General features: G+C 42.9%; 1 protein-coding gene across 4 annotated transcripts in view; it reads left to right on the top strand.

Moving 5' to 3' along the window:
• The window catches only part of LOC110988542 (cation channel sperm-associated auxiliary subunit gamma-like), a 70,171-nt gene that overhangs the window by 2,743 nt on the left and 39,483 nt on the right, over positions 1–27,945 (top strand). For 2 of the 4 annotated variants that reach the window (XM_022252167.2, XM_022252169.2), the window contains exons 2-9: positions 118–356; positions 7,063–7,200; positions 8,563–8,680; positions 10,166–10,278; positions 14,871–15,011; positions 15,795–15,951; positions 24,865–25,024; positions 25,226–25,408. In XM_022252167.2, coding sequence (XP_022107859.2) covers positions 174–356; positions 7,063–7,200; positions 8,563–8,680; positions 10,166–10,278; positions 14,871–15,011; positions 15,795–15,951; positions 24,865–25,024; positions 25,226–25,408 — 1,193 coding nt within the window. In that variant the 5' untranslated portion in view covers positions 118–173. Of the gene's footprint in view, positions 1–114; positions 357–7,062; positions 7,201–8,562; positions 8,681–10,165; positions 10,279–14,870; positions 15,012–15,794; positions 15,952–24,864; positions 25,025–25,225; positions 25,409–27,945 lie in introns of all 4 variants that reach the window. The other 2 variants (XM_022252166.2, XM_087134327.1) reach the window with 1 other exon arrangement.

Genomic DNA, 27,945 nt, shown 5'->3' with positions numbered 1-27,945 from the left:
GATAAATTAATTGGATTACTGTTGGATAGACATGAAGTATCATGGAGTCTGTAACTGCTCTATTTTTTAGGAACTTTTTGGTTCGATCCATTTTTGTTTTATTTTCATTTTCAGCAGAGATGTGAATCATTTCCCAAGATTTCCTTAGTTCTGCACAAGTGTACAGCTTAGACATGACACTCCTGATGATTACATTCATAGTAGCCTGCAGTTCAATAGACCTTACAACAGCAGTTTGTCAGTGGCAAGCTGCAGTGGATAGTCAACTCAAATCAGAAGAAATGGCTATGACACAAGATGGAGAGAGTCTAACTACACGGTGGCATTTTTCCAGAGATCCTACAGAAATTGGAAAGGTGAGGTACTTTCAATTTTCATTTTTGAAGGAGAAACCCACAGTGAGAAGTTCCCTAAGCTCACACTTGAATCTTTACACTGCATTAAGTTGAACATTGAAGACTCTGATCTGATTGTAATTTGAGTCTGTGGAGTTTAAAGCAATACTTCTAGAAGTTACTTGTGTATCGGTCCATTTTTTATACTTTACAGAACTGCTCACCCATCCTCATTGATAAATTTCGAAGATAAAAAGTTTGAAAATCAAATGTTCAGTGTTGTAGTAGAGACCAATAAGACCTTCACAAGACCAGCACAAGACCTCCAGTCTGAATTCAAGTCCAAAGCTATTCAAATGAACTGAAACAAAAGCATTCCTTTATCATTGTTAAACCCATTACTTGTGACTGGTCCTGTGCATGGTCTTGAGCGTGGTCTTGACTATAACACGGCAAATGTTTCATTAATCATCTGACATGTGCCCTAATAGGGATAAATATTAATTTGTAGTTTTGTGTCATTTGAGATCCCTTCTTTCATGGAGTAGCATTGGGTATTAAAGTCAAAGGAATGCTAAATACTAGGAAAATAAGTGTTTGAAAAAGAGACCAACTTCTAATGTAATTCTCTTGAAACCTAATTTTTACTCTCCAGTGAGACTTTCGTCTTGATCTTCATAAAAACTGTAATGACATAATTGGGCCTTATTCCCCAGTTGTTTTGAACACACGCGCACAAGATGTAGTCTTCGAGAAGTCTACATTTAAACATATTCTGCTGCTGTAATCCCTCTGTGGTAGCACCTCAGAGTGTGGCAAAATTTAAGGTTGCAGAGAGAAATATTGTACAACTATTTGCATGACCCTCAAGTCAGTATTTGTGACATTTGGCTTCATTTTCAAAATAGGTCAATATATCTCATATTTTTCAGTTGAGTTGAGTTTCAGCACCCAAATTAATACCCACAAATGGTCAAATCCTGTGTGTCTACTGCATGCAACCGACCCAGATTACCATACTAGTCCATTTTTTCCAGGCCATTACTCCATTCACTAAAATCATGATAAACTGTAGTGTGCCTTCTATCCCATGATGCATAGTGATCCAGACCCACACACTTAATCCTGGGGACCTACCATCCAATGAGGATGAACCGAATCTTAGTCAACAGTCTCACTCCTTCCGAATCTCAACTTGTCCTCCTTTAAGGGGAGATGATTCATGTCTTTGGCCTCCCTTCAACTTCTCAGTCACAAGATAACCAGGAGAGTCCCTCATTTAAGCAAAATTCTCTGGGGTCCAAGCCTTTGGTGCCTGTCTTCCCGGAACCCCCACTTGACAGGGCCTGTGTCAACTCTATGAACAGATTGGCAAGACAAAATGTTGGTGACCATATGGTGCCTGATGACCAGGCAGCTACATACTTCCACTTCCCCTTGAGCAAAAACAAAATAGGACCAACCTAGATCATCTGAATCACTCTTTCCCGATAAATCTAAGAACCCAGGTCGAACAGACTCTGTCAGAAACATATTTTGCAGCTCGAATGGGCATTAAATGCATGGCCTTCATGTTACTCCTGACTTAGTTTCTTGCCTGTGCATTGTGAAGATGGCTCCAACATCTCCTCGATTTTGCCATCATGGCCCTGTGTAATCGCGACAATCCTCTGATAATAGGCTCTGATGAGCAATTCACTGGTATTTCTCTTCGCACCACTCTACCCACTGGGAAAACATTATTCATGCTTTGAATATCCTGTACTATACTGTCAACAAAAAGCTGAAGAGCCTCCCCATGTTTGGTAAAGAACTCTTCGCTAGGCAGTTCCTTGATCTCCTGAAAACTGAAACCAAATGAGTTGACACGACCCAGAAGACCTCTTTCCATCAACAACCCAAGCCCCTGCCTGAGACAAGATGTGGTTCCAGTCCAGAGTTCCGACAACAGATTTCAGCTGGCCAACTCCAACCGACAACCCTGGTCTTGCCAAGCCTTCAGAGCTCTGCTAACTAGTTTCCAACGACCCCTGCTTGCTCAACACATGTCCCTTTTGGCTCTATCCACCCTCATCCCCTCCTTCCCCTATTCATTCAGGGGGCAGCGTAGGCGACTAAAAAAATTTACATTTGTCCACGGTCCCCAATTCCGAACCCATTGCAGGCTGCTTTAAAAATTCACAGGGTTCTGGGGAGACATTACTTCAGATTGATGGGTGCTCACCTCAATTGTCCAAGGCTACAAGTTAAGAGTTCACGAGTCCACCTCTGTCCGACATGCTGTTCAGACCAACTCCAGTCCCTAACTGACAGCTCCAGACAACGAGCCTTTGAGTTGAAAGTAGAAAGCCTATACTGCAGAAGAAAGCCATATGTCCAATATCAATAAGGTCGAAGGCTTCATGTCCACCTTCTTCCTCACTCCCAAGAAGGAACCGGGCAAATGGAGACCAATCATCAACTTGAAGCCCCCGAACAGATATGCTTGGCCGAAGAGATTCCGTATGGAAACACTTGGTACTGTACTGTATTCCAGTCGCTACCCTTTATTGCATGGGCATCCTCAATTGATCTGAAGGAGGCCTACCGGTACTTCCACATACTGATCCATCTAGATCAAATCCTTTGATTCATGTACAAAGGCCAGGTGTACGAATTAAGTTCCTTACCTTTTGGTTTCTCCACCTCACATCCCAAGAGTGATAAAGACCATAGCAACGTTCCTCTACCGCTTTAACATTCGGATCTTTCAATACCTCGACAGCTGGCTATAATTGGCCATTCTGAGCAAGAGGCTATTATCACCACTGAGACTACCTACGACATGACATCTCACTGTGACAAAACAGGACAGTTGTAGCAGCGTTGTAGTCAAGACCAAGACCATACAGACACAAGACCATGCACAAGACCAGTCACAAGTAACAGTGAACAATGACAAATGAATCCTTTTGTTGCAGTTCAGTTGAATAGCTTGTGACTTGAATTCAGACTGGAGGTCTTGTGTTGGTCTTGTGCTGGTCTTAAGTGGTCTCGACTACAAGAAACTCGTAATATAGTCTACCTTGTTAATAATTCATGTGCACCTAGGTTATGCACACGCACAGCAGCCAATCAGAAGCGCACATCACCTCGGGTCTTGGCGCTGGCGCGTGGGTTGCCAGGACATAAGATGGCGGTGTTCTGACAAGAGCTCACCTGCTGAGTTGTGTCGTTGACGGAGTGATATCAAGACTGACATACGACTGCTGGTAGTTGGGGGTTTTGGTCTACCTCAAGTGCGCCTGGAGTGATCGGTTAGTGTGGTAATCATTCTCAGTTGCGGAGCTGCCGATTATTAAGACCTAATCAAAGATTGGGGGATTGTTAGACAGTCCAATTTATTTAGGAAGTGTTGGATAATAGGGTTAGGGAACCTGGGTGAAGTTAGTGGGCAATTAGCGAAGCTTAGACTGGATGGATTGTATGTCATTGTTCCATATAGTTATGGTTGATTGTAGCCCTCAGATTTGAGAGCTTGCTTTCCTTACGGAGGTTTACTGGGTGCAGGTTTCTGTTAGAATCCAGTGAGAATTATTATAATCACCTTCTTAATCAAGTGACCCGTGTTATTTAATAATAACTTGAAGCGGGTGAGGGTTACTTAAGTCACTTTGAACCCTGTTGCAGTTTGGAAAGCTGTGTTGTGTAGTAAGGCAGTAGAGATTATTGTTGTATGAGTCTAACCCGTTGTACTATAAATTTTACCAATGTTGTGTTTGCTTGTGGGATAAAGACTCATCAATAAGTATGGTATATTATTTAGACTTGAGGGTTACCTGGTCATTGAGGGTTACTTGGTCATTGAAGGTTACCCTGGTTACTTTGAGGTTTATGCTGATCACTGTAAGGGTTACCCGAGTGTAGATTGAGGATAACAAGCTCCTAATTACTCGTGTTATAGTGGTGAAGTTGACTGCATAGGACTACCTACCGTAAGGATCATTTTGTACATAATTGCTTTTGTGTATGAACGCTAACAGAAGCTCTGACATTGAGTAAACGAATCATATAATTGCCTTTGAAATCGTCGGACACCGTGAGATTTACATGTAGTTCCTCCCGTGTCACCCGTATTGGCATTCATTGTAACCTTTATTGACATTGGAATCAATTACTTAATTACAGACCGGTGGTAAACTTCAAGTAAGGCATAGTCAGCCATTTGTTAACTGATATCCCCCCTTGCGTTTGGATAGCCGCTCATTTTTACATAAGATTAAATAAATATATTTGTGGGGTTAGCTGGGCCAGGTCAATTCCATATCTGATCAGGGCGGTCTGCTGGTTCTGCCGCAAATTAATGGTGTCACTTATCCCACCATATAACCTAGGTTTTCTGATCAACCACGAAAAGTCAATACCAGCTCCTTCACCCTAAAAACTGTCATATATCTCACAGCAGTTCTTAACCTTTGCGAGGGCATTGCTACACCTATGGGAGACCAGGTTAACAACCTTCTACAGTGTGTTGACTTGTTCATGGACAAGCGTCAAGCGAATGCCAGGGCCTGGTTCTATCCCTTGGGACTTCTTCTTTCATATGTGATCCTATGATGCTTCACCACATCACTCAATTGCCGCAGCCAGTCCTCTTGACCTGGGTTAGTCATGTCAGCATGAGTGCCCCCAGGTGAACCAAGTTCAGTACTGTGGCGAAATAGGGTAACTGTGCAGAATTGTGTTTAGTCTGGGTCATTAATAATTCATGCGCATGTAAATCATGCATTGAACATGTGCACGGCAACCAATCAGAAGAGCGCATTACTTTAGGTCTGGGTGCTGGCTGTGTGGGTTGCCAGGACTTCTCAAGATGGCAGCATGCTAACAAGAGCTTTGCGGAGTTGTGGCGTATACTGAGTTTTAAGTGTTTAATCTGACGAACGACCACTGGTGGTTGGGGATCTACCTCAAGTGTGCCTGGTGTGATCGTTAGTGTGGTGCTTGTACTCAGTTGTGGGAGCTGCCTATTATATCCGATGTCATTGAAGATTGGGGGATTGTTAGACAGTCCGATTTATTTAGGAAGTGTTGAATAGGGCTAGGGAACCTGGGTGAACCAGTTAAGTGGGCAATTAGCAAACCTTAGACTACAAGGATTGCGTGCCGTTGTTCCATGCTTGTTGGCAAAGTGACGGTTGGTTGCAGTCCTGGTCTGGGAGCTTGCTTCCCTCGTTGAGGTTTATTGGGTGCAGGTTTCCGTTACAGTCTGGTGAGGACTATATAATTGCCTTCTTAACTTACCTGTGTTGTTTCATAAAAACGTGAAGTGGGTGAGGGTTATTTAAGTCACCTTGAACCTTGTTGCAGTTTGGGAACTGTGTTGCTTGGTAAGGCAGTAGAGATTTTTGTTGTATAAGTCTACACTGTTGTGCTGTATAATTGCAAGGATTGTGTGGTCAAGACTCGCCAGTTATAAGCCATCGGTAGATTATTTATTTACACTTGAAGGATACCCTGATCACTGTGAGGGTTGCCCGTTTATTGTGAGGGTTACCCTGATTACTGTGAGGGTTACCTGTTTATTGTGAGGGTTACCCTGATCACTGTGAGGGCTACCCTGGTGCAGGTTGAGGATAAATTTAACTAATCACGTTCGTGGTGCAGTTGACCACATAAGACCACCTAGCCCTGAGGATCATTTTGTACATAATTAATTGCTGTTGTATATAAAGGATAACTGAATCACTGACATTGAATAAACCAATCATATAATATTGCCTTAGCGTTGGATAGCCACTCATTCTTGCGTACGGTTAAATAAATATATTTGTGGGGTTAGGCCAGGTCGTTTCCATCTCCAATCAGGCCAGTCTACTGGTCCGCCACAAAAGGTGTCAGTTGTCACGCCACAGTACACTTGAACCGGATGTGGTACATGTATGAGGTCTGCTCAGAGAGCCACAGGGACAGGTTGCTGAGTGGCGAAGTCTTGTGGACCTTGTCCCTTCGTGGCGCCTGCACATGAGACCCTTGCAACTTCACCTCTTTGCGCACTTCAAACCCAGCAATGATCCGCTTGACCCTCAAATCCCGATATTGCCATTTGTCCTTCATCAACATCTCTGTGGTGGTCAAAGAGAGATACCTTACTGTTGGGTTCCCTTCACAGACCAGGGCCACAAATTAAAACCATGGATGCCTCTTTCCCTCTTTAAAAATGAGGCACCATATATGGGTCCCGACCTGCAGGGTGCCCATATCAACCTATTGAAACCGCAGACCATCCACATAGCACTCTGCTAATTCCATTCATCCAAAGAAGGCAAAAGGCTGCTGTTCCGATCAGACTACACGACAGCGGTAGCTTACATCAAGCGCTAAGGAGGCACACACTCTTCCGACCTCTGTCTCCTAGCCTGGCAACTTCTCCAATGGACAATCAAACTCTCAATACATATCCTAGCTGATCACATCCCCGGCGTAGAGAACTAGTATAGTAATCTGGGTAGGTATTGTCCAGTAGACTCAACCCACATGTAATTTGGGGGAGGATTTAAAGCTCTTTTCCCCCATCTTGTTCACAACTGAGTAAAAATATTACATATCATACAGAAAGGCAGTGAGAGAGATTGACATGGTTTACTTGTAACACATTTCTAGTTGAAAGTTAAACCCATGGCCTCAAGAGCACCACACAAGTTGTTACTTTATATTTTATTGTTTCATTGAATAATTTTATTTTAAGGTACATGAGCGTGACATGTTCAATCCATTCTACTGCTGGCATGAGAAGCTCCTACCGTTGATGCCATTCAATGACTACATGTTTGAGAATGGATTTCTGAGAAATGATACAGTCACTTCACCATTGGAATACACCAAGGTATATGCTGTTGATCATGAAAAATCATAGTGAACACTTGCATTCCAAATTGCATCATATTCCAACCATTATCTTGAAACCTGTATTTGAAAAACTAATGCATCAACAGAATGCTGTATGCATAGATTTAATTTATTGAATTGATACAGAAATGAGAGTAATTCCTTGAAACCTGAGTCTTAGTCCATTGCAGCACAGAATATTATACCGAGTCCAGCACAGGAGGATGTGCACTATTTTATCTGTGTCAATGGTTGCATGAGTCTAGCTTGCTCAATAGCAAAGTCCTTTCTGCTTAAAAACATTTCCTTCTAAGAGTATGGTTTCTTCAAGCTCAGTAGAAATTTTGTACAGTATAATCAACCACTGAAACAAATGAAAGTGCTGAAACAGCTGATTTTTGTGTGCCAGTTTGGTGCTCCTATTAAAAATTACTGTGCTAGCTGCCACAGAGGAATAAATATGTGCTTGGCCAGTCTTAGAAGTACATGCGTTTATAATTAAGACCAGCTCAAGAGAATGGATAAAGAGAATGACCAAACACATATTTGTTCCCGTTCATAAATAGCATTTTTAGCCAGAGTCAAAAGAAATGAATATATCATAGATTTTCAGCAATTTTGTTCTAGATTTTTAGTTTCATTTTCCTGAACATCCCGTCCATTATATGGAATTTTTGCTTGTGCAAATTGTCGAATTGGCGTTGTGAGCCGCACGTGCATAGACTTACGACCAGTTAGAATCGATTAAAATTTAGTGGGGTCATTCCATGAGGTTGGGGCACAATTTGTGACGGTGTCCTTGTTACATCAGTAACATTTACCACCTGTCATGACTTGTAGAGTAGGTCAATTACTCTGTAAAAATAACACACACCTCTGTATTCAGCCTTGCAAGATGTATAACAATGTCAATTTGGAATCCACATGCAGGGAAATAGCTGTTCATTTTTACAGAGCCCGTGTAACAGTTGACACAGTCACAAATTGTGCCCCAACCTCATGGAATGACCCAGTGGGCATTATCAAAGTTTACTCAGTCAAGTTTCACGTTGTTGAATAGGGAGACTACATTGAGGTATTTATGAATGTTTGTTAAAACAGTAAGCAATGAAATGAGTTTACTCAGCTAATGCAACTGATTTAATGTGCAGAAGATGAATACATGCATTTGTATAGACTGGTCATGATCATCTGGGCCATCAAAAACAAGACTAAGACATCAGCCTATTTGTGTTAGCCAACATGAACAACTTACATGTCCACCAATGTGCCATTTTATGTTTAATTATCCAAAGTAGACAAATCATGCATCCATTCTGATTATTTTTATTCTAAATTTGTAATCCCTTTTTGGTTGCAGACATATGAAAGCAATGATGGAATTGTTGCCACTACCTTGCCAGCTGAAATCTTCTTAGACCGTTTGGAATCATTCAACTTCAAAATTACCATCACAGCAGATGGGGATTACCTTAGTGGTATGGAACTTATGGAATGAACTCTACATGTGTGTTTTTGAAAAAAAAATAGCAAATGTTCTAACCATAAAAAAAATGCAAACACTTGTTCTTTTATCAGTAAATATTTGAATAATAATTTAATGAGTGACAACATGTAAACTTTTAAAATAAATCACACAAGACTCTCACTTATTTTTTTTTGATCTCAGTTTTCTAAAACTTTGGCTATTGGTCAAAATATATCCCCAGGAACCATGGTTTGTTTCGCCCAGTCAAAGAACATTTGGTGACATTTGCACATTTTTTGGATGAGATGTAAGAGGGTCACTCAGAGAATAATTTTGTTGCTTATTATGTTGTTTTTTTACTCTTCTGGTTCTGGAATGGCTTTGAGCATTTTGAAGAGGTTCAGTCTTATATTAAAAAAAAGTTGTGGATGTAGGAAGACAGCACCAAATTCAGCCTTATCATTCAGAAGGCTCCCAAAAGGTCACATCAAGAAATTTAAAATTTTTTGCCCCCCCCCCCAAGGTTCTCTGTCAGCCCTAGACAGCACCTGTGATCCATAGACACATCCACTTTTCTATTAGAGCATGCTCTAGGAGTAACAGATTTTTCAGGTGCTTCAAGTTTTAATGACTCAGATTGCTCCTGTCATATACATTTACAAGGGGCCAGTGATCCTCAATTTACTGTTCTCCGAGCCTGCTTTGTTCCTGGGAGTCTGGTTCTCAAAGAAAAAACCACCGTAGAGAAACAAACCCCAAGATTCCCTTGATCACCCCTTTTCACTCACATCTTCCCTCCCTGTGAAATAACCAATGACAACCATTATACAAGTCCTTTACACTTGAGATCGCTTGCAGTGTTGTCCCAGGCAGCCTGCTTTTGGCTTGCAGCTAAAGTGGGCACCCCCAACCTAAAGTCCAACCCAGCTTGGCACCTTCAAGTGTGACTCCTACTTATCCATGCCTCACGTCCTTCCCTCTGTTCCCTCCCCTGCTTTAAGTTTTCTCATTATACCCTTCCCCTTACACTCTGCAGTATTTCCATGCTTAGTTGATTCATTGCTTGCTTGTTTATCTTTGTCCACTTGTCATTTTACCTCCAAGAAAGATTCAACGCTGCAACTATTTTACAAAAGCTATTTCAACAGTTAAATAAAAAATAGTAGTAGTCCTAAGACATATTTATATCGTACATACAAACTTTCCTACATCAGGTTTCTAGAAGAGAACCACTCAAAGAGGTGAATAAGTGATTTACCCTGCTTGGTTCACCCAATGGTTATTCATGAATCTCTTAGAAGGGCGAGCATGAGTGAATTACCAAAATTTCATGATCTAATACATTAAATGATATGAATAGTAAAGTTACATGTATCTTCTGATATAACGCCCACAAATGGATTTAGTTGAGGACCAAGAACATGTTTAATTAATTCCTAGTCAAGTTGCACTGGTGTCGTTTAGCATCTGTGATATGATACAATTGCATTTTTAGGAGGAGTTTTACTGAATGAATTATGGGTTACTGTGGAAGTGTCTGATGAGAATCTGCTTGATGTCATCTCAGAAAGGAAGGAAACTTACATCAACAGCTCTATCAAATATGAGGTAACCATGTATTCCAATCTTTCAATTTACACAGCTGCAAATTTTCACTGCCAAATTTTTCACAAAGTTATTGACACTGCACTCTTTTTCCATAATTCTAACCATCAAACTCGTTGAATGGATCAGAATTTCATATTTCAGTTGTTCTGAGAACCAGCTCACAAAGACCATATTAGGCGGGTTTTACAGCTCCTGTACAATCTCTGTGAGGACAGCATGGCCAGTATGCTTGTGTTTAATTTATTATACTGTATCCAAAATCATATGAGTTGCAAAAGGAGTTTAAACTCTTTGTTGCAATGAAGCAAAACTTCATTGTGTCTTAACGTAGGTTTTCCCTTCATTCTTGCATTGAAGAATTGCTTGTGTCTTCAATTGCACCCTCAGTCTTGCAACCTCAGAAGGTTTATTCTATTATATCTTAGGTCGTGTTAAATAGGGAAATAACTGGAACCAACTCACCAAATGTGAACTTGTCAAACCTGTGCGTAGTAGGCTGCCATCTTGGAACCCTCCTTTATGGCCCTATTACATGTAGTTTATGTCATACACAGAACATTCATCTCCCCCTTTTCTGGAACAAACATAAATTGGTTATAATAACACATTTACATACAATACACCGGATTGAATCTGAGAATTTAGCGTCATTAGAGTCCAGAAATTGTTGAGGGTCCAAAATTGGCTTCTAAATTAAGTCCAATGTCCTTTTTTTCATACAGATTTCTAGAGTTCTGGAAATAAAGCAGACTGAGTGTGCAATTCTGAGACCAGTGTGAGATTGATTGGTTTTAGCTGAGTATGAGTGATTCAGTGAGGATTCAGAGTTCTAATACATGGCACAATCCTGCCTGGTTTCCTTATTCGCTGAGACTGTCTTACTCCATATTGCTGACCATTTGCGTTATGTTAGACTGGGTCTTCCTGTTGGATCTTGAAGTCCAGATTAGCTTGTGGTTGTGGCATCCGGACAATATGCTGCTTATTCTGATGATACTCTGTGCCAATCACTCTCATAATGCAGGAACAGGGTGTGTCAGCTGTACAGACAACCTCTCCAACTGGACCAAGTTTTCCCTTAATCGGATCTTCACCCAGGCACCAATTATATAGGCCATGGGATAAACATAAAATAAGCATTTATATTTTCAGTTCTGTGCTCCCCCTGGAGAAGCTACCTGATAGTATTTCATAACTACAGTTCTGATCTTACCAAACAAGAATATCAACTATTACCAGAGGTAAAAGTTACACATTAATGAATATTAATTGTTGGTTTTGGTAGAGTGGCTGCCAGTGCCTATTTTTCACTCCTTTTTGCAAAGAATTTCTGCTGAAGGAAACTGTGGAAATTATTGGTGTACCAATTACAAATACCCACTTTTGTGATCATCGTGGTATATCTTTCTGAAGTTGATCTGCAGCATTTATGCCATATTTTGGAAGTATATGACTTTCTGCACTCTATCTACAGTTCTACTGAGTGCAGTATGGCTGAATTTGAATCAGAATTAGAACCAGTGATGCTCACCGGTCAATTGAAGTGAACAGTGACTTTGATTACCCCTTTGACAACTTCATTGATAAAACCTAATTCTGATAGTGGGGCTCTGCACAAGATCTAAACCTGGTTGTGGTTTTCTACCATGTCCGTATGCTGCTGGCCTTTGGTCACCACAAGAGTGATTGTCATATCTACAATGCTGAACCACAACCAACTAAGACGTCACTACCACCTAAGATATGTGGACTCTGGCATGGCCGTTATTTGGGTCTTAAGATTCTTTACTACAAGAATTCAACTGCATCTTTCCAGCTTGAGCTTCTCTGTGCAGGTGATGTTTGCCCCAACCCAGACCCAACTGGCAGTACCATCTCAACCTCACAATATCACAAACATGGCAATCGTGATATGTTCCCCACCATGACCCCAGCAAGTTGTACTGTACATGGGATGAATAACTGGATCTTAAACCACGCCATCTTCCCCTACCCCCATGAGTATGGTCTTGAAGTCTTTTCATATCAATTCCTTAAATTACTTATCATGGATGCAGATCACTGGAGTAATTTGACAGCAACGTAGATGTGTGCATGCAGCAAACATTCACCGATGTGGTTATCCTAATGGACTACGTGACACACCTACCATAATCATTCTAAGTGATCAATAATGATCGGCCAAAACTAAAGTTGGAGGAATAGTCCAAAGCTGTAGAAAATAGCTATTTTTATGGAAATGTGTAAGATCCTTCGGATAATTAAGGAAGACTGGTACCAAGCCAGTGGTGTACAGCCTAAAGTCAGATGGCCTAATCAAGAGATTTAATCGCACCCTGATGATGGGTGTCAATGATGCTGGATACGCATTGTGGACAGAGGGACTGGGATGAACAATTGCCATTTGCGACATTCACCTATAGGTCAGTCTCACAGGAGTCCATGAGAGAGACACCACATATGCTCATGCTTGGGCGGGAGGTTGCATTGCCGATAGACTTGACGATGCAAACACTAGCTCTAACAGGAAATGGACCAGTCACAGATTATGGAGAGGAAATAGACATTGCCTACAGGTGGCACATGATTTAGCCAGGCAATAAAAGCACAGGTATGGTAGAGGAGTGAAGAGGGCAAGCTACCAAGAAAGACAATTTGTATGGCTGTATGACCCCTCGAGGAAAAAGGCTGCATCACTGAAGTTGGTGAGCTGATGGAAGGGCCCTTACCTAGTTATCATGAAACTTTTAGATGTGACATTTACGATACACGCAAAACCACGAGGAGAGATGAAAGTAGTTCATTCAGACAGACTAAAGGAGTATGAGAGACAGTCTTTAAAGGCATGGAAGGTGACATTGCCACAGTCAGTACCCTCATGTGGGATTTGTTTCAAGCACCAGCAAGCTCAGCCTGAGCAAGAGATGCTGTCTTCCAATATATACTGCAGAGCCTGAACAAGATGTGATAACCTATCCTGAGATTGACGCCTCACCTGCAGATAGTGGAGGCATGTTAGACGAGGAGCTACACTAGCCCCCACCACAGGACACAGAAGCTGCAGAGCTCAATAAAGATATTGTAACACTCCGACAGTCTATGGGTTCCACCAAGGGACAAGAGAGCACACTAGGCTCAGGACTTCTGTTTTCAAGTGCAAAACCCGTTTATTTCGGCAACACAGTCAAAACTCGCCTGTCCGAAAATTCACAACAAAACTGAACTCTCGAGACCGCCCAAAAAAAGGCCTCCTAGCACTGGCGTGGTGGGGTCTCCCGGTTGGTCCAGCAAGGGCGCTAGCTGCACCACCGTGGAGTCAGACTGGTACCCCCACCCGACCGGCCGGCCCCCAGCGCCACAATATTATCTGGGAGAACCATAAAAATTATGAGCCAGTGGGGAGGAATCCACCAAGGCAGAGGCGACTGCAGGCTCACTTTAGATAAACCTCCATGAGAGTAGTATGTGTCGTCCATGTGTCCTCAGATTTACCAGAGAGTTGATAAAATGTTTGTTCCTTTGTTTTGAAGGATAAGTCGTTGCACCAGGAATTTGAGTGCAAACAGTGTAACCGCACTTAAAAGCAACGGCTGAGCCTTGCCTGTCGTGTCCGCAAAGAACACGCAGAGAAATCTCTCTTTGCATGGTGCTGCCAATGCCCCTTCAGATCCAACAGGAAGGACAACCTCAGATGGCATTACAGCAAAGAGCCCCCAGACAGCATGGTTGACCTAAAGGAGATACCGCTGGAAACTGAGGCGGAGAGGAAGCCCCAACCGAGGACGATAATGCGACTCAAGCTTGCCTGGAAGGATCTTGGTGATTGTGAGTCCTGGGATACGGCAGAGAACATGCTTGAGAGGGAGCACAGGGAACGTTCCCACTTGAGTGGCAGTGATGCTGGCCAGAGGATTCAATCTACCCAGCAAGAGGAGGCAAGGAAGCCACCAGCCAGAAATGAGGGAAGGGCTGAATGTCGAGAGGCCCCGCTGGCAACCGTTTCATCTGCCATCCGGGCAGAGAGGGGTGCTTCTCAATTTATCTAGCTTTGCCCCAGCGCAGATATCCCTATCCCCGATGTCTGTCTTTGAGGAGGCCACGGAGGCACCACAGCCATTGATTTGCAGAGGCAAGCCATGTGGGATGTTGGAAATGATGATGCCTCAAGCTGAAGTCAGTGAATAGGAAGCTGGAGCATCCTCATAGGAAGCAGCAAATTCTTTGTCAAATGTGGTGCCTGCCCAGCCCATTCAACTTGAGAGAAAAGGTGAAGAAGGTCACAGAGAAGTGCCCAAACACCTTTATAGTATTTATATCTTGGCTCTGAGACTTATGTCCATATGGACTTTGTAATGTAGTTCAAATTTTATCCACAAAGTAATGATATAGTAAAGATTTACACTAGTTGCATCTTATGCACTAATTTGTGTGCAGTTGTAAATACGTGTATAATTGTGCATATGAACTTCCCAGTTGGACTTCTTTCCTTCTTTGTCAGTGCACATTTCTAAACTAGTTTGTGGTATTAGAAATAAGATCCCTGAGGATTTGAATCAAATGAGTCTGGTTTTTCTTGTAAATCATATTACCAGGTACTTATTGCAGAGAAGGGAAGCCTGCGGACCCGATTGGCTTCAGGTGTTGGTCTCCATTCTGCCTCAGTCTTGATTCAAGTAGGGAGCTCACCATTTGAGTGCTTCAGTTTTGATAGCTTCTCAAGGATGCAGTTACAGGTACTTGCAATTTGGTTGACTTTTTCAGATTTTTATTTTGAGGGTATACAATACTGTCAATACAGTAAAGCCCCAGCTAGCATTGATACGTTAGACAAACATCGGAAATCAGCGTATTTCTGGTGTTGCTCTGACATTGGTAAATGGTCACAATTTGGACGTTCATCTGCCATTGTTCATTCGACGTTGGCAATTGGTTTGTTTAATTGATGCTGAGTTTTTGACGTTATGCCGATGTTAGCATCGGTATACACTTTGACATCGGCATGCCTATTCTGTGCCAACGTTGGCTATTGGTTTGTATGTTTGATGTTGAGTTGCCAATATTACACCGAAGTTAGTATCCAGTATGCACATTGACATCGGCATGCCAACCATATGTTCATTATTTCATCAGGGTACTCAATTTTTTTCATTGCAGAAAAAAGTCTACAGCTGGGGATTTTCATATAGATTTTGATTTGATTTACATTACTCTACATTATTATTTCTGGACATTTTAATTAGCTTGCATTCTTGTGAAATAGTTTGGTATTTTGTAAGATCACAATACCAGGAAACTTGTTGATGTGAGTCTCCTTCAAAAATTAGAGGGATTATGATAAAGTTTGCATGATGAAGTTATGTCATAAACTTCCCAGAGTAGTTTGATCTCCAGTGGTCAACTGTTGCACGTACGTGAACAGTGACATTGTGGTTCAGCATTGTAGATATGACATTTCCTCCTTTTCTATTCAGGCTGTTTTATGTTAATGTCATTAGCTCAAATTTTTGTATTTCCAGGGCACCAGTAGCTTGAGTGTTCAAGTTGGTTGTCCGCCCAGCAAACATCTTGTGTTTGATATCCCTGCTACTTTACATCAAGCAGAGATAAGGTATGGTGAGATATACGACTGCCCAATTCCAGATCCTGAATATCCATGCTTTTATTACAAACATGGTAAGTAAATTGAGCTGACCTCAGTTGTACTATTTAAGAATTTTTTTGTGTTAATCATTTCAAAAGTGATGAATTTTTGACAAAATTGACATAAATTGCACTTTGGTGACTTGTTTCTTTTCTTTTCGAATGAGTCTTCAGCGTTCAACTCACCCAAAAGGCCACTTCAGATACATATTTCCATAGAGGGCACAGTACATCTGCTAAGAGTTCCCACAATAGGCTACCAACTGTGCCCTGCGGTATGCCTGCCGTCTCATCTTTTCTCTTGGCATCAGATAGCAATAGATCATAAAATCTCCAGTGTCGTTTCTGTCAGGTTTATTGTCACCATCTTCTTTCAGCTTGTGTTTATTTTATCAATGTAATAAATAGCAAGAGTTTGCTTTTTTCTTAGTTGCCTTGGTCTCTGATCCCCTAAGGATTGATATTGGTTATTAGTTCCCTTGCACATTTGGTTAGGGGAAGATTTGTAAAGGGGAGATCCACTTGTGCCATAGTGGGCCCCACAGCAGACGTGGGACCCCTGGCCCTGTAGGTGTGCAAGGTCAGGGGGCATTACCATCCCACAGGTCTAACCTCGAACATGGATCTGCTGGGAGCACCCCTACCAGTTGGCAGAAGACACGCTTTTGCCTAGGATTCATGGTGGCAACCCATAGGCTGGCAGCTGGGATACTCTAAGCCTGCCCCACCATCTACTGTTTGTGGGGAACATCAGCTGATAGAAAAACTTGCCAGTAACGGGCCACCAACATCAAAACAAAGGGCAAGTTTTGCCTTTCAAAGTCTCAGGATGAGCCCTGGTTTCGAGTGCCATATCCAAGGCCCCTGACATGCAGTTTGACCAGTTGACTGGAAACTGTCCACAAGTCACCAATTGGAAAAGACCTGTCCTGAGGTTATTCCCTAACTTTTACCATCAACTTCGGAATTTCTTCATTGTTTTGGAATTCCATGGCTCTGCCCTTATCCAAACCTGCTTTGGAAGAACAGAGCAGTCACCAGGCTGAGATACGAAAGTCTCACAATAAGAAAAGTTGCAATTTGTAGGTATGTGAGTTATCCTCAAACTGATCCTTGATCCAGGCAGATGCTCAGGATCAATGTCTCCAGCTGATTCTTTCCCAGGCTTTTTTGGTGTTCTCAGTCTTCATCTATGCCATATCAGGGGCAAGTTTCCCCAAGAAGCAACCTGCCTCATTTGCAGGACATTTTGCCCCCAACTTCGGTCATCACACCCCTTAGATGGGCGTGCTTTGGGCCTATGCCAACTCACTCCCTCATGCGTTGCCCCAGTGTTCCATGTCGCATCAGTGCTCCACAGGCACATCGCAGCCCTGACATGGCAAAACTCGCCCCCCCCATCGTTGCCCCATCAACCGTACATGGCCCTGAGTAGATTTGTCCAGACCAACAGCACATCCCTCAAGTCTTGAGTGACCCTCCTGATTCTATTGGTTTCTATTCATCCATCTACACATTCTCCTTTACTTCTGATATCTTCATTCTGGACATTCAATCCGTGCTCTGTGCTGGAAGATAATAGAAATGGTGCCCAGTTCATATCAAGCCCTGAACTGATACCTCAACAGGACAGCACTAATCAGAGAAAATGCAATGAGTTCCTTCATTGTATCATTTCCCTAATTGTCCTGCTTCATAAAAAACAATCTCGTGCTGGATTGTGACAGTCATCGAGTCCTCAGCTTAGAACTTGTCGACTGCATTACAATGGGACTCTAGATTTACAGCACACAATGTTAGAGCAGCAGCAACCTCGTGGGAGTCGGAGCGGCTGGCTCTGCAGTGGTGTGGGCCTCATCTGCATTGTCATGGAGATCTGGCAGGTTGGATGAGTTAGGTACATTGCTATCAGAGGGAAAGGGGACCTTGAAACATTCTGAGCGTTTGATGTGGTATGAAGTGCTTCTTAGCTGATTGCCAATGAATTTACATACATTGTACTATAACCCATCAACAGCTATCACAACGTAGTGGCTCTGTACTCTGGTTTTGTTGCAGTCATGTACACCAAGTCCCTAATGGCAACAACTGTGTTGGGTGCCATTCTGCCCAATGGTGCCTTAGTTTTGGTACTGTGAGAGTGATTGGCGGGGCGGGAGTCATGTTGGTAGAGAATCAACTGCCAGTCAGTAATAGTAGAGATTTGGCCGTTGGTGAACTGGTCACGTTGATACCGCATCCACGGGAACATATGCCTTACCCTCAACTGATACATTGCATTACTCCCAAGGTAACTTGGTTTCAGTGGAGCAGCACCCCCACCATTATTTACTCACAACAAGTCACTGTTAATGGATATCCCATGTGTGGCTGGCATTAGTTGGTGACCCTGGTTCCTTGTTCTCAATACAAGGCTGTTCTCCATCAGTATTCCTCATCAGTGACTTTATTCTGTAAGATGTTTTGCTGTGTTGCCACAAGCCTGTTACTCTTTACAGTTGATTCAGGTCAGAGTCAAGTGCAAAGTGCAAGAAGGAATTAAATCTAATGTGATATTAAAAACAAATCCTTTCATAGTTGTTCAGCAACTTCCAGTTAATAATTTCAACCTCGTCACTGATGTATTTTAACCTCTCAAGAAAATATTTTGGAACATCAGATTTATCCCCTAATGTGTGAGATTATGTGGTTATTAAATACATTTAGTGGTACATGTTTGTATGGGTTGCAGATGTGTGGAATTTATCAGTATCAACATTAGGTTATTCTTGATTTTAGAATTCAATTGACACGACAGCACAAAATAAAAAAGGCAAGAGGAGGAAAATATTAAAATCTATTGGTGAAGGGTTATGCGTATTTCCCACATTTCCAAGAATGAAGTATAGATAGAGTCTAATGGAAATGTGTTATACTAATACTAATAAAACTTGTGCAAGTTCACGTATGCGTACAGTGAAATTGTAATATACACTCCTATATTGTACATGATTATAATCAACCCCACAGCACCACTGCACGCTAATCTGGCCCCTATTGAAAAGAGGTCAGCAGTGCACTGAGTCAGGTTCGTGAACAAAAGAAAGTTACAAAACACCGCACAATCTGGGCTCTTTTTACAAGGCTGCAAGCCTGGCTAAAATACTCGGGCATCAATGAAGGTCACCTGTCAACTTAGAGTAGTGCCTAAAAATTACTTTGTTCAGCTATAAATGCCTGTTAAATGAAATGATGAATTTGTGAAGAATTTTGAAAACGGAAAAATGATAATTATGCCAACCCAGCATCATCAACATTGAAAAATGCCCCGGCATGAACTGGTTAAGGGTCTTCTCTGTCCCTCTCCGTCAAGTGGAGTGAAAATGTAGACATGCCCAGTTGGGTTTGGTCTCCCAGCTACCTTGTGAGGTTGGCCGTCCCACATGTCTTGTATTTTATTCCTGCCTCGTACGATTACGATTCTGAATGAAGACCTTGGCTCTAATGGGAAGGTCCTCATCTTGTGCTGTCTCATTGTGCCGTCTTTGCCCCCTGAGGGCCTCTCTCTTGGTAGTGCCTGAAACTCTTTCGAAGGTTTGCTTCATCCACCAATGGTGATTGGCCACCCATTGGTCAACCTCTGATTCGCCTCTCCCCTCTGCCTGGAACCCAAGTAGATGATCTACTGGTAATCTTGGATCTTGTCTAAAGAAGAGGTAGTAGGGTTACACTTAATGATGAATCGCAACAATGCAAACTCTGCTGCCCACCTTGTCGCAATCACACCTAGCTTGGAATTGGTCTAAAGATAACTCAAGGGTTGTTATCCGTATAGACAACAAAGTCTGCACCTAAGAGAATGTCTCAGAACTTCACCACTATAGCCCATCGTAGTGCCAACAACTCCAACTTCACACGGCTGTAGTTTTCCATATTCCGCTCACTCTCATGTTGCGTACCCAATAACAACTCGACGGTTGCATTGCTGTTGGAAGAGGACAGCCTTGAGAACAAGTTGGCTAGCATCTACCTCGAGGATGAATGGGACTTTGAAATCTGGATAACCTAGGAGGGGGGCTGATGTCAGGAGTGACTTCAGCTGGTTGAAGGAGGCATCACAAGCTTCATCCCAGACATACCGGAACCATTGGAGAAGCAGCTTTCTTGCCTTTCTTCCTCTTTGGATTACCACCAAGAAGGGCATGTAGAGGGGCTGCCACCTTTGCAAATCCTGGCACAAACCGCCGATAGTAACTTGTCAGGCCCAAGAAGCTCCCCAGTTCTGCCCTGTTCCTTTGCTTCTTCTATTCAGCTACGGCACTGATCTTCCCAGGGTCAGGAGGGATTTCATCTGCTGATATCTCATGTCCCAAATACTTCAACCTCTCAGCAAACCAGTGGCACTTCTTGGGCTTGACCTCCAGCCAAAACTCATGGAGACGACTGAGCACCATCTGAAGACATCGGAGAGTCTCATCAAATGACTGATCAAACACAAGAATGTCATCCAAGTAAACTATCAGTGACTGGAAATTCTTATCCTCAAAGGCTTTTTCCATGAGCTGCATAAATGTATCAGGGGCATTACATAGGCCAAAATGGCATACATGTGAACTCATACAGGCCGCCTGTGTCAATGTGGAATGTGGTCTTCTCTTTATCTCGCTCTTCTACTGGAATTTGGTAGAATCCGTGGGCAAGGTCGAGGCTGCAAAAATATTTGGCTCCACAGAGTGCATTAAGAGCCTTGTCTATGCGGGGAAGGCGGTATGCATCTTTGTGTGTCTCTTCATTCACTGCTCTGTAGTCAACAAAAAGCCTCAGCTTCCCATTGGACTTCCGAACAAGAACTACGGGTGATACATAGGGACTAGATGACTCTCGAATAATACCTTGGTCTAAGGATTTCTGGATGTGATCTCTCACTTCACCTCATAAATATGGTGGTATCCATCTGTATGGTATGGGAACTGGAAAGTCATCAGTGGTGATTATCCGATGTTCAACCTTGTTGCAGTAGCCAGTGTCTTCACCACCCCTGCTGAAGACCTCCGTGTGACAAGTGACAACTTGCTCCAGCTGTATTTGTTGAGCACCAGTGAGGTTGTCTCCAATGTTGATTCCAGCCAACTGCTTGGCAACATCTTCAGTGTTCGTCTGGTTCTTTGGTGTCATCTGCTTGAGCCTCCTGCAAGTGCACAGTGTAAGACTTGTCAATGCAATATTGGATCAGGCTGCTTTGTGTGGCGATAGAGGTCTTTGGGAGTATGTAAAGGTCATAATCAGTGAAATTTCCTAGCTGAACTGGAAATTTTCCGGTCTTGTCAACCCTGAAAAAAGGGGGGTAACCACCAGTCCTCTTGGGAGGTGCTTTGTGTGAACATCAAGCTCTTTTACCACTGCCGGTTAGGTACCACCACCAGCTGTGGGCATCACTGAACACTGCACGGCAAGTGGGACATCACTGGTACTAAAACTGGTTTAGGACTACATATACGAACATTTCCAGGTTTGTCTGGTTGAAACGAGGCACTCCTGACCTCCTCGTACAGGGCCAAGACATTGGCCCATTCCGCTCAACCAGCTCTTTCACTGAGGCTATGCAGGAATCCTGGTCCAACTGTCCTCTGTAATATGTCTCATCTCAGAAAATATTTGAGCCAATGACTCCTATCACCGCTCGCTTCCTTTTAGCAATCGTTGTGCCCACTGGGTCCTTCACGACCTGGAAACCCACTTTGTCAAAGATTTGCCCAAGTGCATGGAGAGGCAGCTTAATGTAGCCAAGATAGGGGATTGCAGCACCAAGGGCACCGGAGATGTGGAGCACAGCAGTGATGTCAACCATCTCTTGTTCGAAGAAGTTCTCTCTGAAGCAAGACTCACTCAGGGTAGATACCTGTGCCCTAGTGTCCTGTAGACAATTCACCTCAATACCACCAAGTTTCACTTGTGTGACTGGGCAGTCCCCTACCAGCTTCTTAATAATTGAGCCACTGTCTTGTAAAATCTGATGGCCTGTCGTTTGGCTCACAAAGTTAGGCCGCTCCAGTTTAACGGTTGCTGGGGTGTTTGACGCTCAGGGACAAACTATCGCAGGGTAGACTTCTGGGGGGCTGATGCTCATGGACAAACTGTTGAGCATTAGGGTTGAACACGCTCAGTTGGGTTAGTTGTGAAGGAGAACCATTGCCCCGTCTGAGGTGGGGGCAATTACGCTTGAGATGCCCTGTCAATTTGCAGTTGTAGCATTGTCTTGGCCCCTGGTCCCAATGATGGACTGGTTGTTGGGCCTCAGCCTTAAGAAAGGGGGTCTATCTGTTGCTGTTGCTTCTCCAGTACTGGCCCTGTTTCTTCAGAAGGGACCGCAAACTTCCAGCATCATCTGCTGCCTCAATATTCTATACTATTGCCTCCCTTGGGTGATTGTGACCAAGCCACTTGATAGCACGATCCCTGACATCAAAGAAGGACAGCGTTTGGGCCTCCATGTTAAGCCTCCGTAATTCTCACTGCAAGCCTTCATCATGAACAGCTTCTGTGAGTTGGCCGTTCAGTGTTTTCTCCCTGGTCGCCTTGCATGACTCGTCGAGCTTGGCCATCCGTGTGAACAGCTTTACCAGCCCCAGAGAGCAAGTGAGGAGGTCTTCTTGTGGGCCTCGTTGGTATGAAAAAACTTTCTGCTGGAGCTGGGGGAGTATATCGCCATCCCCTAACACTTTCAACAACACCATGATGATTTGTTCTGGTTTAGACGCAACCTCATTCCTCGGCCAAGTATCTCTTGGCAAGCTCTCCCGGCAAGGCGGTCAAGGATGAATGATGCGCGCTCTCCTCCATAGTCAGCTGTCTGGATGCCAGTTGTCCCCTGACGTCACCCACCCACTCCCGGATGGATGTAACTATAAATTGCTTCAAAGGCCCAAGCTTCAAGCTTTGCTTTTTTGTGGGTACCTCCATGGCTTTTCCCCCGTATTTATATAGCATTTGAAAATTGAGATTGTGTGTATGTATGAACAAATGAACAAATCACTTAGACAGGGGCATCAGTCTCAAATTAATTTACAAATTGTACAAGTCTTACATTTGCTCAAATGTTTCATAAAAACACGTATTAAACTCAAGAGCAATCCTCAAAGATAATTACAGCTGGAGAATTGTACATGTATATTTTAGGAGTTCTGATGTGTCGATATAGATAAAATTAATCTTCCACCATATTGAGTCATAAAAATTTAAGCAAAATCATAATCATTGGACCAGTGGTCCAGATCCCTTTGTTCAAGGCACATACTTATGTTAACAATGCATTATCAACCATCATTGTGAAGACTAATGAAGCAAAAGGGGATAAAATGCCCAGCCTATGTTCAATGAACTCAAAGCTGAGATATGCTTAGATATAATTGAAAAAGAAGGTAAAAGTACATACCACAACCACACAGCCTTCATGATCCGTGCCACCTCATTGTTACGAATCCCAAAAATCTAGGGAATGATCGCACAGAAATAAAACACACTATTGCCGATCAACAGTATAGCTGATTACTACGTGTACCAATTTTTGGCGAATGCATAGGAGAAGTGCTCTTTGGATCACAAAGCTCGGAGCGGCTCTGCTCGAAAATTGTGCGACATGAAACAGGAAAATGACGATTGAAGGAAATTGGACATTTTGCACGCTGTCTCCGGGTTACAAGCCAAACAAGTTTCTTGAAATAGACTTTTTGGTATTACTTAATCTTACAAGAAACCTCCGGAGCATAGACAACTTGAAATATTGTCAGCTTACAAGAAATTTCCTGGATGTACAACAGGAATGTTCTGGACTAAATTGAGGTCATCCACTGTCGCCTGGGGTGACATTGGTCACACACAGAATCGTGTGTAATACCATTACATAATCTGGCACACGTACAGAAACTACATGCGTATACATACATGTACATAACACACTCTTTTTCTGAGGGGACGTCTGGGCTGACAATTCGTCACTTATCTCGAAAGCTGTTGGCCCAATCATTGCCAGAAAAACATCAACTTTGTCCTCACTGGCAGTTTTATTTGCTAGCCATATTTGCCGTCGACAGTTGTGCCATTGCTCCTTTTCTGCGTCAAAAGCTTCAATGGTTCCAATCAACCCTTGACCACGTAGTTCTGTTGTTGGATTTCTGTTTACTCGCGGCAGTACAGTTTGACTGTCACCCAAACCCTTCTATCATGTTTAGTTAATAATTCGTTAACTTTTGATATCACTCCCACCACCCTCAGTGTCTTGCCCCCCCATGCACCGCTGGTCCAACGCTGGCTGCTGCTGCCTTCTTGGACTGCTTACTTGCAGCGGTGTGTACCGCTGTGTCAGAAAACTGCGCTGGCTGTTGGCTTGTCTGACACAAACTTCCATAATTCCTGTTGCAAAATTTGAGGGAAGTATACAAAATAGGCAATGACATATTTTTTGCAAGGACAGCTCCTCTACCTATGTACTTGGTTGATTGCTGTGACCAGTGCATGCTTCAAGCATGCTTGAAGTAACCAAAGGCTTCCACATACCAAGCTTGGCTATTCTAGATTGATGATGATGCGTTTGTAGGCTCCCCTGCTTGGTCTGGCCTTCCCCACAGAATTCTAGACATAGTGCCTTTGATGACCTGCGCCCATTACTCATCCAGTGCAACAGACAAAATAGCCTGAGTATAGAACCTTTTACTATTAAAGGGTCAAAGCAGCTAATACCAGCCTGACATTTAGACAGTGCTACAGTATGTTGAGAATTTTTTCAGCAAATCTGATTTGTGTCACATGGGAGGGTGTATGAAGTGGCATAGAATAACCCTATCATTATTAGGTCACCTGTCTGTGTTCTTTTGTTGGTCATCGATTCTTATACCCAATTATTCCTCAATTGGGTTCTCTATCCTATCTTCATCAGGCTTTAAATTTCCCTCTCAATAATGTTTTTTTCAGGTTTTAATCCCGTTTTCCGCGTGTTGGATGTTGTGACTGGGAAGTCAAGTCTCTTTACTGATCAGTACATTTTGAGAGTGATTGGTGGCAGCACTGAGGGTCCAGACAATATTGAATACTTCAGCAGTGAAAAACTTCAACAGTATAACATGCAAAATGGGTGAGTCAGTTCAAACTATGTATTTGAATATGAATTTGTACTTTTAGAATTTTTAAGAAGCACGTTAAAAGTCAAATTAGATTTTGTAATTGTTTCGTGCACAATCTACTTTGTAGCATCTATTGTGAACTGACAATCTCATGCCCTATCCCTGCTCTTCCATTTACCAATAATGCTGTGTACTGAATGCTTCTATTGCAGGTCAGGTCCGTTAATTTGGACACCTGAGGATACCAACAACTATAGTAATGGATCAGTGCCAATTTTCCAACATGGGCATAGTGGAATTGTGTGGCGTTGTGAGCAGGGGACACCCTGTGCCAGTGTGCCCATGCACTTCCCTTGGTCACCAGAATATTACTTTGTCATGGAGGTCACAAACAGGTAATGTGGATAGCATGTCAGAAACAGTTTCCAAATATAGACAGACTGAAAAACAAGAGATTGACATAGACAAAAGAATTTTGAACTTTTTAGTTGTAGTAATGGAAACATCATGCTTGTATCATTAATGCACTCAGTTGATTCCCAGACATACCTCTTGTATAAAGACTTAATAATCGATGGCATCTATTGTACTCACCATTAAACAAATGGTTGGCACTCTCTAGGAGAAATTTATTGTGTAGTAATGCTCTACAGATTCACGTAAGTACTTTGAAGTAGAAATGACCTGCACTTTTATGGGGGGAGACGTTAATTCCTTGGAGAGAAATATTTCTTCAATGAGGTCATGATGACTTTTTGCAGTTGTGCACTCGATTTTGTGCACATCATTGTGTGATTTTCTGTACCTACCTTGATGAGTAAACAGGCCGAACGCTGTACACACAAATGTTAAGAGTGCCCTAGGAATGTTCTGGATAAAACCCTTGGAATCAGGGAGGGACTGAAATGCAATTTACATGTGGACCAAGCCGAGATTCAAACTTGGACTGCAGAGGTAGAAGGCAAGGAAAAAACCACTAGCTACACCAGCCTTACATCCTCATGCAACATCCCTGTATCTTCAACAATTTACTGTAAATACACAGAATCACACAGATTATATTGTACATGTACAGAGATATACAATGTGTGCATTTAAAGGTTTTTGTCAATATTTTGTCATACTGATTCACATAGAACTGCCATTGTACTTATGTACATGGACACGCCTCCACCCATCAAGGCTCCTGCCATCCACCGCAGCCCAATGTCAAATACCCAAGAGAAATTAATTAGACCATCCAGATCCCTTCTGGACTCAGCCCAAGGCATGGACCGTGAACTGGATCTACCACAGTCAGCACAACTCATCAGTTCTTCTGCTGATGAGATTGATTCTCTTGGCAGACTTACCCTTATGAGAGCCGGCTCCGTCTTCTCCAACATGTTTTGAGTCGTCTGATCATCCTGCCCTCCTGAAGAAGACACCTCACATACATCATTCAAATGCCATGCAGCCAGGCTTGAAGTTTCTCACCTGGTTTTTTGAAAATGCCCACTAGATTGTTCATGTGTCAAGATGTTTAAGACTATAGCCAAATCCAAATGTTGCCAACTATTCCCTCCTAGAGCCCAGTCCTACTTTCATTTTCCCCAAGGTGATTTTTTTAGGAATTCTTATCAGTCCTGGAGCTATCAGATGCCGCCAAAGATTAAGATCACATCAGACAGGGGCAGACTCCCTGGCAAGACTCCCTTCCTCAAGAACAGAAAAAGAGTCTACACTCATAAAACTGGACAGAGATCCCACCATGGTCTCCAATGGTCTGCCTTCCTACTCCTTCTCTTGGAATACCTGGCCCACAACGGCAAAGAGAACTCACCAGTCTCTCCTGATCTCACCACAGAAGCGCTCCAGTTGCTGAACACTGCCTTGATGCTACCTTCAAACAATTCTCATGGATTTCTTCTCTGGCGACAGCCTCCTGCAGATTGAATACTCTGGAAGCAATGGGCATTCCTTATGAGGGCGTCAAGTCTAGACCTCAAGACCTCCCACTCTATGCTGAAGACATCTTCACCAGCAAATTCATGAAAAACCTTAAAATAGAAGTGAAACGGGTCAACACCACCCACAAGTTGAATTTCCAACAGTCGCTTCCTCCAATTAAACACTCAACAATCTACAAGTCATAGACGCTGACATTTCAAACCTCCTTCAAAGCCTAATGCCAGCCCCTCTCGGTCCTTTCGTCCTCCATTGCCCCAAACAAGCCAACGCCAGACCTCCTGCCATTTGGCTACTACACAACACGCACAGGCCAAGGAAATGTCTTGTGCAAACCTGTCCCTAGGGGACAGCACTGGTGAATATAATGATTCACTCACAGCCTGCCATTCCGAACCTGTCGTTTGCCGTTTTTAGTCTTTTGCAGAGTTCTGGCTTGACATCACATTGGACAGATTGTACTTACCACTGTTTCTATCAAGTACTCCCTAGAATTCATGGGTATCCCTCCTTCCAAATCGATACTTCTTCTGACTCCAGTCCCCCATAACAAGGACAAGCAACAAGTGCAGGAGTGCAATATAAATGCTCTCTTATGCAAACAAGCAATCTAACATGTCCCACCCAACCTAAGGACCGATGGTTTTCAGTCAACCTTCTTTCTCACCCCTAAGAAGGAACCAGGCAAGTGGCAACAGATCACCAACCTCAAGCCACTCAACAATTCCTTATGGGGATGCTGAGCTAGGTAACACAATCTGTCCCCAGCGCATCAATTGATTTGAAGGAAGCGTACTTTCACATCTGTAACTCATCTCATTGTTGACTTCTTAAGCAAGCTGCCTGAGGGCACTTTTCATGTTTCATGTTACTTCATCATGCCGTTTGGCATCCGTGCTGGTTTTTTGGAATACAATTCACATGCTGTAACCTCAGTCCATTTGCACCCATTTATTTCAGGGCAGTTCCACGGTGTCAGACGTAC

Source organism: Acanthaster planci, linkage group LG01, assembly GCF_054643075.1.
Source record: "Acanthaster planci isolate LZ-2023a linkage group LG01, COTS_SCS, whole genome shotgun sequence".
Lineage (NCBI taxonomy): Eukaryota > Metazoa > Echinodermata > Asteroidea > Valvatida > Acanthasteridae > Acanthaster > Acanthaster planci.
Note: the sequence above shows the minus strand (reverse complement) of the source record. Positions and strands in the feature narration are given on the sequence as shown.